Source organism: Schistocerca nitens, chromosome 2, assembly GCF_023898315.1.
Source record: "Schistocerca nitens isolate TAMUIC-IGC-003100 chromosome 2, iqSchNite1.1, whole genome shotgun sequence".
In the NCBI taxonomy this organism is placed as follows: Eukaryota; Metazoa; Arthropoda; class Insecta; order Orthoptera; family Acrididae; genus Schistocerca; species Schistocerca nitens.
The window spans coordinates 871890130-871905707 of record NC_064615.1 but is presented as its reverse complement, the minus strand read 5'-3'; the positions used below and the strand labels follow the sequence as shown (position 1 = coordinate 871905707).

Here is a 15578-nt window from a genome sequence, read left to right as displayed (position 1 = left end):
CTCATTTGGAACACCGCAGGTTTGTAGATGTACACTTTATTATTGCAATTGTGCTATATTGTGTGTTGTTAACGGTATGGTGTTGGAATAGGTAATATGTTCGGTACAAAACCAGTGATTGCAAAACTTACTTTCGGCTTTGGTACTCTAATTAGTGGCATATTGATATGCTCTTCAGTGTGTGACATTATACCCACGTGTGACGTTCTAAAAGGTTCCTTCGGAAGTAAAGCTGGCTACTGCGACTCGTTAATAGCAGGAAAACACGACTGCTGTCAAGGATCGATAGAGCCAGAAAGCGTTCAAGGACAAGTTGGATTATGTTTTATGACACGCATGAGGTCAGTTAATCCCACAATTTTTATATGATTTGTGATATGTTTGTTGAGATCATGTGTCACATTACAGGGTACATAAACATAATACGTTTGTCTGTTCAACTACATATTAGCCATTAACAGATTTTTAAGTACGTAATGTACTGGATTTACGAACAAAAACATTGTCGTTGATACTGCTCATGCTGTAAGTGAAACATATATCAAATAATGCAAAACATCAAAATATTTGGATTTTATGCAACACACTCTGCTAGAGGAACATAATGAAGTATTCATAATAAAAAAAAACTGTAAAAATCTGTCTGTTGCACTACACATGCTCCTAGGTTTTCAGTAAAAGTTCCCGCATCACATAGAACAGGATAGAGGAGAGATTATTTTGTGTCGCAACCCGATAAAATGTAAGCAGGCCAGTGCAATAAACTTGTAAGCGAATGGAAAGCAAGATCGAGGCAACGTGGATAGACGAAAATGCTGTTGAGAGCGAACGTCACGACTCCAAGTAACCTGAGCTCACATCCGTAACGGAGGACGAAACCAGAATCGCCTTGCACAACAACAGATGAATAAACAGAGATTCAGATCAAAGGCCAAGTCCAGAAAATCTCGAAAAAGGCTTCAATGAGGAGCCCGCATCTCGTGGTCGTGCGGTAGCGTTCTCGCTTCCCACGCCCGGGTTCCCGGGTTCGATTCCCGGCGGGGTCAGGGATTTTCTCTGCCTCGTGATGGCTGGGTGTTGTGTGCTGTCCTTAGGTTAGTTAGGTTTAAGTAGTTCTAAGTTCTAGGGAACTGATGACCATAGATGTTAAGTCCCATAGTGCTCAGAGAGCTTCAATGAGGAGACATGAATTGCCGATCCACCCCGGAGCCGGTTATTTACTATAAGTTCTTCTAGAGGTCTAATGGCCATCCCATGCAACGTGTTTCTTGCAACCCTGGAGTTGCGGATATCGCCACCCCTCTCCAGATCGATCCCCATGGAGGTGCAGAACCAGAATATTAGAATTTCAGTTCAGATTTTACATTTTATTCGCTACCTCTCAGACATTTAGTGCTAATGGGCATACGACTGAAGGTTTTTGTGGTTGCACACTGAACCGCTGTCTTATTTCACAGACACGCTTTTTATATTAAGGAAATAAATATGGTTTTGTAATTAATTTGTTTAAAAATATATTGTTTGTGGTTTGAGACGGTAGAGATGTAAAAATCATATTCAGTGACAGACAGTCTTTGAGGTAAGTTCCACTGATATAGGTACGAGCATAGTTATTAACTTCAAATTGTAATGAATTGTCAATGAAAAATTTAATAAATGAATACATATATTTTGAAAATGCGATAAAATGTATAATTCAGGAAGAACCTCATTGAATGTAACTTCAGCTGAATACTACGAACTATTCTCGTTCCTTCGTTTTGCACGATACAAGTAAATAATCTCTTTCTTCAGAGCTACCCAAAACTATAGCAGAATAGAAGCATGACTCCCTTCCAACCTACTGGTCAGGATCACTGCTGACTCAGGCATTGGGGACAGCCTCCCGAAGTATCACTTTCGATATTTTGGGTTCGAAGCTATTACACGACTGTTCTTGTTGTGGTCTTCAGTCCAGTGACTGGTTTGATGCAGCTCTTCATGCTACTCTATCCTGTGCAAGCTTCTTCATCTCCCAGTACCTACTGCAACCTACAACCTTCTGAATCTGTTTAGTGTATTCATCTCTTGGTCTCCCTCTACGATTTTTGCCCTCCACGCTGCCCTCCAACACTAAATTGGTGATCCCTTGATGCCTCAGAATATGCCCATCAATCGATCCCTTCTTCTAGTCAAGTTGTGACACAAATTTCTCTTCTCTCCAATTCTATTCAGTTACGTGATCTACCCATCTTCTGTAGCACCACATTTCGAAAGCTTCTACTCTCTTCTTGTCTAAACTGTTTATCGTCCACGTTTCACTTCCATACATGGCTACACTCCATACAAGTACTTTCAGAAACGACTACCTGACACTTAAATCTACACTCGATGTTAACAAATTTATCTTCTTCAGAAACGCTTTCCTTGCCGTTGCCAGTCTACATTTTATATCCTCTCTACTTCGACCATCATCAGTTATTTTGCTCCCCAAATAGCAAAAAATCATTTACTACTTTAAGCGTCTAATTTTCTAATCTAATTCCCTCAGCATCACCCGATTTAATTCGACTACATTCCATTATCCTCGGTTTGCTTTTGTTGATGTTCATCTCATATCATCCTTTCAAAACACTGTCCATTCCGTACAGCTGCTCTTCCAGGTTCTTTGCTGTCTCTGACAGAATTACAATGTCATCGGTGAACATCAAAGTTTTTATTTCTTCTCCATGGATTTTAATACCTACTCCGAATTTTTCTTTTGTTTTCTTTACTGTTTGCTCAATATACAGATTGAATAACATTGGCGATAGGCCACCACCCTGTCTCACTCCCTTCCCAGCCACTGCTTCCGTTTCATGCCCCTCGACTTTTATAACTGCCATCTGGTTTCCGTTCAAATTGTAAATAGCCTTTCACTCCCTGTATTTTACCCCTGCCACCTTCAGAATTTGAAAGAGAGCATTCCAATCAACATTGTCAAAAGCTTTCTCTAAGTCTACAAATGCTAGAAACGTAGGTTAGCCTTTCCTTAATCTATTTTCTAAGATAAATCGTAGGGTCAGTATTGCCTCACGTGTTCCAACATTTCTGCGGAATCCAAACTTATCTTCACCGAGGTCGGCTTCTACCAATTTTTCCATTCGTCATTACACGATTACATCGCTCAAAATCGGACATCTATTCCTCGTGGGAGATCGGTTATCCTTGTTGAGATTATCGTAATTCACGCAGAATTGTACTGGCTCTCGTGTAAATAGACCCAATAGGTTGGTGCTCGCCCTTAAATTTTAATGTTTTCTAAATTAAATACCGAGCTAGGTGTCGCAATGGCTAGCACACTGGACTCGCCTTCGGGAGGACGACGGTTCAAACCCGCGTCCGACCATGCTGATTTAGATTTTCCTTGATTTCCCTAAATCACTTGAGGCAAATGCCGGGACTGTTCCTTTGAAAGGGCACGTCCGTCTTCCTTCCCTAATCCGATGGGACCGATGAACTCACTGTTTGGTCCCCTCCGCCGAATCAACCAACCAGCCCAATTCAAACTGCGCCTATCTGCCGGACCATGTCGATAAAACGTCCAGAATTCAAGAGACTCGATTTTTTCCCGGTATGCAGTTAGCTGGTTATTAAGAAGATTTAAAGAACTCTACTGTCCTATTACAAGATAAGCTTAGTTTGACCTCAGTTTGCTTATTTCGTGATGTACTTCATATTCATGTATAGTTCTGGATTTATTTGCTGCCTGACAAAAAAGTGAAGCACCCAGAAGGGAAGGGGAAACGAAATAAAAATTCATGGCTTGATAGGGTGTGTGATGTTATTTCCATGATTTCAATGCCGAACCAAATTTGCAAAGAACTTGGCTGTATGAACCCGCATATTAATATTGACATTGTGCTCCCTCTGGATGGGATGCTTGAATCGGTCATAAAGTAGTTTTATCCTCTCCTGAGGCGAAACGACCCACAAGTGTAGAAATTTGTTTTTCGTGTCCCGCTACTGGCATTGTGACAGAAAAGAGTCCGAGCTGGTTCTGTTGGGAACAGACGTGGCGACCTTGGCCGCAGCTGTACCTCGACATCTTGCAGGCAGTTGATAGAGACACGTTGCATGTATGGACGAACATTGCACTGCTGAAAAGTGGCACCACGATACTGTCGCATGAGGGATAACACATGATGACGCAGTATGTCCGCCGGCCGCTGGTGGCCGAGCGGTTCTGGCGCTACAGTCTGAAACCACGCGACCGCTACGGTCGCAGGTTCGAATCCTGCCTCGGGCATGGATGTGTGTGTTGTCCTTAGGTTAGTGAGGTTTAAGTAGTTCTAAGTTCTAGGGGACTTATGACCTCAGTAGTTGAGTCCCATAGTGCTCAGAGCCATTTGAACCATTTTGAGCAGTATGTCCAAAACGCAGCGTTGCGCCGTCAGATTTACCTCGACCAGTACCAGCCATGCCTTGAAGTCATACCCGATGGCTTCCCACATCGTGACGCCCGAACATTAGAATCCCGGGATATCTCGCCAGGTCGCCGCCATAGTCAGCGGCGATTGTCATGTGGAGTAGTGGAGAACCACAGTCAATCCTTCAACACAACGTGGCGCCACTCGTCAGCAACCCATGCTTCCCAGTCACAGTCACGACATCACAGTAAACGCAAACGTTTGTATTGAGCTAACGGTAGCCTACGCATGGGCCGGTAATTCCCTAGTCTGGCTCCTTCTAGTCTTCTGTCAATGGTGTGGGATGAAAAAATATTGGAGATGATCTTTGCTTACTCTAGGATGGCAGGCGTGGATGTGAACGGGTTACGATGTGCTTGGAGCACAATACGGCGATCCCCCCTTGCGGTGGTCAGGCGTAGTCGACCAGAATACTGACAGCGAGTATGCCTGTCCCCACGTTCCTATGCTGTCCAACATCAGGCCACTGGCACGTCTAATTGCACGATTCGACCAAATAGCAAAATGGAGATCCACAGTGAAGCTCTATTAGGTGCCGATAATGCTGTCCCATACGCGGCACCTACGTGCCCTTTATTCTGAGTACTCAACATATAATGTTTCTCACAGCCCTTAATACCTTACTAGGATTGGCGATAGCACGAAATATGAACAGCATGTACGCAGTCTGGAGGCTATTCTACCTCTCACAGAAAAGTGCAACTCTAATCTTTTATCGTAATGATTCAATTTGCTCCAGTTGTATACTTTACAAATCGTTTATTTGGATAAAATCGTACGCACGACCCGGATTTCAGGACATAAATCCCATGTTCAGGCACTACACAAAAAAAGGAAAACTAGGAGGGATTCTTCATAAAATTAATTAACATTAAAATGCTCCATACAAGTGTGAACATCAGGTTATACCCTGATTCATACCAGTCGTGTAAAAAAATCCAGCAAATTTATCAAGTAGCACGCGAGATTCCGTGCGGGTAGGGCACAAAAAAGTCCTCTGAGTCAACCAGTACCACATCGAGTAAACGCGGCCTAACCGATAAAACATGAATGTAACAGCAAAAAAGCACACGTCCCCAGCCTAATGTAACCTATGAACCAACTGTGAACGACTAGACACCTGCTATGGGCTTAAGAAATTAAAATGAAGACGCAGAAGCCTTAGAACGCCAATGTATGAACCTCAAAAGTAGCTTACTATGTTGTGGAAGCCCAGCAGACAGCCGCGTGAAACGCAATGAGTTCCTGTGTATACGTGGTCGCCACTGGAACTAATGTCGAGGGCCGGAGGGACTACCGAAAAAATCATGACTAACAAGAAGGCCTCACCCGCACGTTTGCTGTCAAACGCCACCCGCTATTAACAGCGGTAACCCATCTTCCATATGCATCGCATTAGCTAAGACAGGCGTAGTACAGAGAAAACAATAGAAGCAAGACATGCATTGAAACTTCCTGGCAGATTAAAACTGTGTGGTGGACCGGTACTCGAACTCGGGACCTTTGCCTTGGGCCAGTACCTAATCTCCTATCTTCCAAACTTCACAGAAACTCTCCAGCAGACCTTGCAGAACTAGCACTCCTGGAAGAAAGGAGAGCTTCTGTGAAGTTTGGAACGTAGGAGACGAGGTACGGGCGGAATTAGAGCTGTGAGGACGGGTCGTGAGTCGTGATTGGGTTGCTCAGATGGTAGCGCACTTGACCGCGAAAGGCAAAGGTGCCGAGTTCGAGTCCCGGTCCACCACACAGTTTTAATCTGCCAGGAACCCGCTGGAGACTGAAAATCTCATTCTGAAGACATGCATTGTACGATGCAGTTGTCAAGAAACTGATAGTGTGTACGTGTACAAAGTTTCAGTGACATCCAACAATGTATTTTGGATGCTTCACTTTTTCTGTTAGACTGTGTATTGCGACATCGTTAGACTACTAACGTTCAGTGCAAAAGTCTTTCGAATGCCAATTTCATTGGTCGTGTTCATTTCTTCTTTAAGTGTGTTGAAGTGCTTAAGTGAGCAGTGATATTGTCTCGTTGGAGAATCTACATCTACATCTACATACATACTCCGCAATCCATCATACGGTCCGTGGCGGAGGGTACCTCGTATCAAAACTAGCATCTTCTCTCCCTGTTCCCCTCCCAAACAGAACGAGGGAAAAATGACTGCCTATATGCCTCTGTACGAGCCCTAATCTCTCTTATCTTATCTTTGTGGTCTTTCCGCGAAATATTAGTTGGCGGCAGTAAAATTTTACTGCAGTCAGCCTCGAATGCTGGTTCTCTAAATTGCCTCAGTAGCGATCCACGAAAAGAACGCCTACTTTCCTCCAGAGACTCCCACCCGAGTTCCTGAAACATTTCCGTAACACTCGCGTGATGATCAAACCTACCAGTAACAAATCTAGCAGCCCGCCTCTGAATTGCTTCTATGTCCTCCCTCAATCCGACCTGATAGGGATCCCAAACGCTCGAGCAGTACTCAAGAATAGGTCGTATTAGTGTTTTATAAGCGGTATCCTTTACAGATGAACCACATCTTCCCAAAATTCTACCAATGAACCGAAGACGACTGTCTGCCTTCCCCACAACTGCCATTACATGCTTGTCACACTTCATATCGTTCTGCAATGTTACGCCCAAATATTTAATCGACGTGACTGTGTCAAGCGCTACACTACTAATGGAGTATTCAAACATTACGGGATTCTTTTTCCTATTCATCTGCATTAATTTACATTTATCTATATTTAGGGTTAGCTGCCATTCTTTACACCAATCACAAACCCTGTCCAAGTCATCTTGTATCCTCCTACAATCACTCAACGACGACGCCTTCCCGTGCACCAAAGCATCAATGAATGTTTCGCTATCTCGTGCTTTTTCAGTACTAATCCAGATGCAACAGTTCAGAAAACGTTCTGCTACATCGATCAATTTTTGTTGTTATGTTATTCCTTCATGAGGGGCTTATATGTATCATGACGTTTGTAAGTGTTGCGGGTAAGGTGTTCCTCAGAGAATGATTCGGTAATCTGACTTCTTAATTATCTCGTCTCATTTTTCTGCAATGCTAGCAGGGTTACATCTGTTTCTGTCTTAGACAAATTCGAATTGCCCCACAAATCCATGTGTTTTAGAATCTGCAAAATAAGTGATTCATTTGTGTCTGTGATACTTATCACTAGGTACTACTATCGTATTAGTTCACTGTGCGTCAGTTTTAATCACATTGCTACTGAAATAGCTTAAGAGTGCGGGTTGTGGGAATGGTAAGCGAGTGAGCACACTCTCAGAAAGAGTTTCACGAAATTTTTTGACACAAACTATTTACATTAGGCACACCCTGATAACCTGAGCACATTTAATTGTTCCGTTAAGCACTTGTAAAATAGTTGTTAAAGTGTTTGGAAGCGCCAATGGTCAATTCAGACATGTAACAAATCATTTGATGTGTTTCGTAACGCCCGCATCTCGTGGTCGTGCGGTAGCGTTCTCGCTTCCCACGCCCGGGTTCCCGGGTTCGATTCCCGGCGGGGTCAGGGATTTTCTCTGCCTCGTGATGGCTGGGTGTTGTGTGATGTCCTTAGGTTAGTTAGGTTTAAGTAGTTCTAAGTTGTAGGGGACTGATGACCATAGATGTTAAGTCCCATAGTGGTGAGAGCCATTTTTTTGTTTCGTAACGGCTGTGGTAGCCACAGTGCCTCTTCGTTCGGACATGCATGCATGTCCAAAGGAACTTTGCATCTTAATCAGAATAACACAGGCACTGCAATATCGTATTTATCTGCCGACACCGGGGAAGCGACTTTCAAGTACAACGTCTGACCTGTACGGGAATATACGTAATTGATGTACGAGTCCAGGTCGTAAACACATGGTTGACGACATATGGAACTTTGGGTGTGGCCGTGAGTCGTGCACGGATAGCCAAATGGTAAGGCGACCGCTCGCGATAAGCGGGAAATCCAGGTTCGAGTCCCGGTCCGGCACAAATTTTCATTGCCGTCATTCCATTCTACCGCTGATGATAGTCCTTGTTTGCAATTGCGAATTCATTTGATGTGTTTCGTAATGGCTGTGGTCGCCACAGTGCCTGTTCCTTTGGACAGGCATGCATGGCCGAAGGAACTTTGCATTATAATCAGAATAACAAAGGTGCTGCATTATCGTACTTTCCCATTAGGCAGTTGAAGAATACTTCAGGATCTGCCAACCAATAATAACTTCCAATTGTTTTCTTAGGAAGTGTGAGACAAATCCTGCACTTGTTTGAAGAGACCAGGCTGCATTCAATACATTCTCTTGTCCGCCTTCCTGCGCATCATGAAGCTAATGGGGATGGGGGAGGGGGAAGGTGGGTTTCATTGTTGTTTGCAATGGGCGTATAGTGGGAAAATTTATAGACCTTCCAGTTGCTTTCAAAATCCTTACTGCACTTTCGTTAGGGTAAGAAATCAAAATTTTTAGGTAGCAGTCATCACCTCGTGTTGTTGTCTTTGAGCAAGAAGTATGAGGCAAATCTTCAGTGTTTTATGGCTCACAATATAAGCTGAGCATTCTGCTGGTGTAGCTTTGGTGTCCAGCAGTGAGGCCTGACGCCTCATGTTCTGGCAACCCTTCCTGCCGTAACGCCACAATGTTTGCATGGCTTATCCTTCTAAAGACGGCGTGAGGCTTATTGACAGACAAAGCAGTGTATCCAAATCACACTGTCAGTTCACGATTGGAGACTGTGCGCTCTAGTGAGCTGAACTGACAATGGAGGTCCACTGTCTCCTTCGTTTCTGTATTGACTGAATTACTGTGCTCCTGAGGTCAAAGGAGTGTTGACAAAAGAAAGAAAGAAAACCTATAATGTCATGAGGATAGTTTAAAGCTTATTTTGAGCAGTGTACAATCTAATCACCACAGCGTGTGACACTTGTTTCTGCAGGTGGCGGCCGCGAAGAAATCTCCCAGCAGCTACGCCAGGTGTCGCAGCAGGTGCGTCACAGCCCCGTCAAGTTCAGCGCCTGTTCCCTGTTCAGCGTGGACGGCAGGCTGCTGACGGGATACGTGGCCGCAGTCGTCACATACGCCATCATACTCACACAGTTCAACACAGGAAGCTGTTAACATTGAAAAGAAAATCATATTGTTGTTAATAACACGCTCATCGTGAAACCTGTCTAGAAAGCTGCAAAGCCAAGTAGATATACTGCTTGAATACAGTTAGCCCATGAGCTGAGTCATTAGTGTTGCATTTTCGTGTAAATTATTGTAGATAAATTTACTTCTCTGTATGTAAAATCTCTTATTTCTCTACAGAACTGAAGAAAGACATATTGTTTCACTGATCAGGTACATAGCAACCTATGATGCGATAGATCAAAAGTTAGAAACATTATATAGAGTAGAATAATGAATTAATTCCATTATGTCTCATTCTACACACTAACTGCTTTTAGAAATAGTTATTCATATGAGTGTTATCATACTAACCTTTCGCAATGAATTCAGCAAGGCTATTTCTTTAGAATGGGGTAATAAATAAACATGGTCAGTTCGTATAATTAAGTCTTCACTACAATAAATTTCATCTACTTTCTTTGACAGATCGTTCACAATAAAATTTATTTACTTTATATGTTCTGTTCATATCTAAGAATTACTTTCATACTGATGATAAACAACATCAGAAAGTACTAAGAGGAAACCTGTATATTTTCTAATTTGTCTGCAATATAAGATTACATTCAGAGTAACTATCGCTTCAGCCAAACACAAACACTCTTCTGGAATTCTTGGTCACGGTTTTTCCTTTGGTGGCCATCGCTTCTGTAATAGCATCTGGTCGCCAAACTCTCTGTCACAGGTGAAACTCTTCAAAAGATCAGTTCTGTTTGTATCCAGGAACTCTGAAATATTTCTTACACATGTGGGATCTTGGACCAGTTGTTTGAGGCAGATTCTAGAACATGTATGCAGTGATACTTTACTAGGCTACGTGTTCATATTGCCACTAACGTATGTCTAGCTGACCCAGTTGTTACTGGGATGTTTAGTCACCACTTACAACTACCATCCACTCAGGGTATTTTGGTGCAATCAAGTTAATACTTCCTCTGAATGAGTCTACAATCAATGTGTGAATCTTAGTGTTCGATAGAAACATCCGAAATCTTTACAGTGGCTTGGATTACACTTTTACGTATTAGTTCGCAATCTGACTCTTTTTAGACCTCGCTAGATCTAACTTTATTGGTTGTTGATATAAATACTCTTCTCCACAGATGAGTCTAATCTGTTTTCCAGTATATGTTTTAAGTGTTACCGAAAATTTCCCTAATCTCTACGTCTGTTTTCAACCAACATTCACTTCCTTGAATGATGTGTGGAGGACCGCAGATGTTCCGACAGTTAACAACTAATATTTTCTGATTCCCACTAGGAGATTTGTCATGAGATCTGTTGAAATAATTCCTTAATATGATGGTTTTTGTACTGGTGGTCTCGGGAAGTTGCTCCAAATCTAAAAGACAAGTGTAGCTCGAAGAATTTACAGCTCGTCACAGAACCGACAAAGTCTCTGGTTCAGACCGTCAACTCAGCTCCGGACTAGGCGTCTGCAAACAGTTCTAGGAGCGGTGCCGTAAATCGACTGCTCTGCAATTACCTCGTAAGTGAGACTAACTGTCCTTACCAGATCCGAGCATAAAGGGAAGAAAAGAACTGAAGCCACTGAATCCAATGAGATTATTTTCTAAGTCGCAAATTACCTAGCCTGTATGAAGACCGGAAAGTGTCAAAGTGTTTGTTACCTACCGCCGCTCTTCACAGCTCACATAAATTTGTCGACGTGTACGATACAGATCTTTGTTTCTCTCACAATCGATCTCATTAGATCTGGGATGTGATTGGAATGCAGGCTTAGAATTAACACTCTGCTTGTCGCCTTTGTGGATGAAGGACCAGTCTGAGCCGCTTCAAGGACCGTATGTGTTGCACGCCATATGCATTGGAGTTGGTAACGAAAACTTTCATCGCCATTACGCTTGCTGTGAAATCACTTCAGCCTGTCTTTCATTATTACAGGAGAGTTCAAATGTTACGTTCTCTTGCGATACTGACTTGCAGCCACGTATTCAAGGTACTTCTTGGAAAGTATCTGGGAGCTATATTGCAGAGCTAGTATATTTAGCAGTTATTCTTATTCCTCATGCTAACTACACAGAGAAACTCAGGTCACAGTTTGACCGATATGATGTCCTTTCAAAAATGTACTTGTGAGTTTGTAAGTAAATGGCGATTTCTGGTCCTGCACTTAAATCTTAACTTGTTTAATGACAACCTGGTAATTCAATGTGTGTACAAACCCATATGGATGTCCAGATTTAGCATGTCCTCATAATTTACTCTTTCTTTGTTCCTCCGTGCTCATAGCAATACCAGTTGTTGTATGATTTTGTGTATATCGTGTCTCAGTAGCATGTGGCGATGCATTGTGTATTGTCAACTTTGGCAATATAAGCTAATATAAGTATTAATGTCTGAGTTGTAACCTTAATATCTTTGCTGTTTTTTGCATTAATACATAGGTAATCTAAGTTAGTGTAATGTTTGGTGCAGTCCGAGCATAATTTTCCGTAATTCCATCCCTATCACATCCAATTATATGCCCTTCCGCTCATTTGAAGCTGTGTACTTCACATATAATCACGTAAATAAAATATAATTTCATTCAGCTCGTAAGGAAGTTCGTCACTGTACGAGCGCCACAGAGAAATTCCGTTGCGCATAATGTCACAGGTTCTGCATGCAAGCCATCACAGTTCAGTGCATCAGTAAGATAGACGTCGTGAATAGGAATACTGTGCCGATTCTGGATCAAAAATGCCCTTAAATGACAATGAAAAGCGCAAGTGGGCTAGAAGATCTATAGCCCTACTACCCATGAAGTCACAAGCCACATCCCCTTATCTACGACATCATCATCACGTGACAAGCCTTTTCCCCCTTAATTATGACATCATTCACATTCCAAGAAGCCACACTTCATTTCTTGGAACGCTGATGACCATTCAATTGAAACAGCCATCACATCCTAGTACTTCACTGATAACTGAAACGCCACAGACAATTACAATGTAGTCCCAGAGGAGCCATCTTGGCCATGCTCAGAAATTTTAAACGGTATGATCTTGTGTGGCATGTTCAAAAGCAATTATCACAAAAATAATGTAAAGGGTATAGAAACAGAAGACCCTTGTAAAGAGTCGAAATGAGCCCAATGTTCCAAAGTGGGCCCAAGCAAAAGAAGAAGAATATAAACAGTGTAACATGCAGTATTTCTAAATCTAAAATTTGGCAGAGAACACACACACACATTATGCCGTGAACTTACTTACAGGTTAATCAGAACTTGTGAATGTCCAAAGTTCATTAGCTGTACTATAATTGGTAAAAGACGCCAGAGCGTCAAACTAAACATTTCCCACACCAAAACTGTTCTGTGATAATTTTCAAGTGTCACAGTGCTGACTCAGCGTCTAAAATGTTTTCAAGAATACGTCTGCAACACAGAAGTGCAGTGTTTATCATGTGTTGCGTTATTTCCCACACACACAAACTCTCAAATTAAATACGCCAATACTATTTTCATGCCTAAATAGTTACAAAACACAGGCTAAATAGGAATTTGAAATTTCATGCTTGGGTCTAAAAGACGCGATGTACCAAACCAAACCTGATTGAGCTTATAATTAAACAAAACACATGTTGGCTAAAATATTATGCTAAGCAGCAAGCATACACACAAATAATCAGTCTGAATTATTGGCAGTTGCTGGAAGAAAGCAATAAACTCCATTTTTAGGCCTCCTGTTGGTGCAAGGCACAGTGGACATGCAAATTATACATTTCACATCTAAATTGTTATATGCTGTTTGTCAAGTTTCCCAGTGTTTATTCGATGACTAAAATGTCTGCAAAAATACATCGGCAACACCACATTGTTTATGTCAGTGTAATTTCCTCATCTCGTCAAAGAAAAAAAAAAAAATTATCAACACGCACAGTGTTTATGTCAAGTGTTACTACGGCTAAAATACTCAGAAAGTTGGCGTTTTTATCTGAAAATATGTAATTGGTTGTTCTTAGAACTAAGTGTCATCGTCTGACGTTTTTATAAGTTTTCGCTAATGATTCACCTTATGAAGCACCATTTTAGGTGGGCGGAAGACAGTGCATTATGCCATACATTAAAAAAACTTCATCGATGTTATTAACAGGCTACTTTTTATTTGTATCTGATCTATATCCATCTGAGGTTATGTACAAAACAATCTTTCGAGGAAGGCTGCAATATTTACTGATCAGAACTACTGTGCCAAGTATCTCTAACAAGTTTACGGAGTGTATTTCTTATAAACAACTACTAAATAATACAAAAAATCTACTCAAAATACGCAATGTAAAATTACAAAACATAGCCAAAAGACGAACCACCTGAGCAAACATCATTTTAGGAAATAAGGCAAAAGGTGTTTTGATGGGATCTTTATTGTAATGTAACACTTTAACTGCATGTTTTCGTAGTACACAAGCACAATTTTATAATACAGGACGAAATGTTTGCTTACAACATGACCAAAGGCAGTGATGGAAGAACACATACAGTAGATGAAACGTAGCCAAAGACAACGGTACAGCAAGACAGAGGCCATAGGTCCCTATCTCGAAAATTCAGTCTTTGCAACCAAAATAAAATTATCTATCAAAATAAGTAACAATTTCACACACACACACACACACACACACACACACACACACACACACGTGGCACTAACATCATAGCTTAATTATTCTGTGGACAGTCGATCATTATACCACGCTTTGCAGTAAAATCTCAAATTAAATATTTCTACATCTAAATTTTCTGTTTTATTTATTAAAATACATGTGACTTTGTTACTGGCTCTTCTGAAATGAATTATATACTAGTGGATGATTGACTGATCTGGCCTTGTAACACTAACCAAAACGGCCTTGCTGTGCTGGTACTGCGAACGGCTGAAAGCAAGGGGAAACTACAGCCGTAATTTTTTCCGAGGGCATGCAGCTTTACTGTATGGTTAATGATGATGGCCTCCTCTTGGGTAAAATATTCCGGAGGTAAAATAGTCCCCCATTCGGATCTCCGGGCGGGGACTACTCAAGAGGACGTCGTCGTTATCAGGAGAAAGAAAACTGGCGTTCTACGAATCGGAGCGTGGAATGTCAGATCCCTTAATCGAGCAGGTAGGTTAGAAAATTTAAAAAGAGAAATGGATAGGTTAAAGTTATAGTGGGAAAAAGGCTTTTGGTCAGGTGCATACAGGGTTATAAATACAAAATCAAATAGGGTTAATGCAGGAGAAGGTTTAATAATGAATACAAAAAATAGGAGTCGGGTAAGCTACTACAAACAGCATAGTGAACGCATTATTGTGGCCAAGATAGACACGAAGCCCACGCCTACTACAGTAATACAAGTTTATATGTCAACTAGCTCTGCAGATGATGAAGAAATTGATGAAATGTATGATGAGATATAAGAAATTATTCAGGTAGTGAAGGGAGACGAAAATTTAATTGTCATGGGTGACTGGAATTCGAGAGTAGGAAAAGGGAGAGAAGGAAACATAGTAGGTGAATGAAAGAGGAAGCCGTTTGGTAGAATTTTACACAGAACATAACTTAATCATAGCTAACACTTGGTTCAAGAATCATAAAAGGAGGTTGTATACATGGAGGAATCCTGGAGACACTAGAAGGTATCAGATAGATAATATAACTGTAAGACAGAGATTTAGGAATCAGGTTTTAAATTGTAAGACATTTCCAGGGGCAGATATGGACTCTGACCACAATCTATTGTTTATGAACTGTAGATTAAAATTGAAGAAACGGCAAAAAGGTGGGAATTTAAGGAGATGGGACCTGAATAAACTGAAAGAACCAGAGGTTGTACAGAGTTTCAGGGAGAGCATAAGGGAACAATTGACAGGAATGGGGGAAAGAAACACAGTAGAAGAAGAATGGGTAGCTCTGAGGGATGAAGTAGTGAAGGCAGCAGACGATCAAGTAGGTAAAAAGACGAGGGCTAGTAG

The 15578-nt window shown here is 41.6% G+C and overlaps 1 protein-coding gene across 1 annotated transcript in view; it reads left to right on the top strand.

Annotated features, from left to right (window-relative positions):
* LOC126235403 (putative ankyrin repeat protein RF_0381) overlaps positions 1–9564 on the top strand; it is a 156878-nt gene extending 147314 nt beyond the window's left edge. The window contains exon 5 of the mRNA XM_049944124.1: positions 9383–9564. Coding sequence (XP_049800081.1) covers positions 9383–9564 — 182 coding nt within the window. The remainder of the gene's footprint in view (positions 1–9382) is intronic.
* Positions 9565–15578: the final 6014 nt, after the last annotated feature.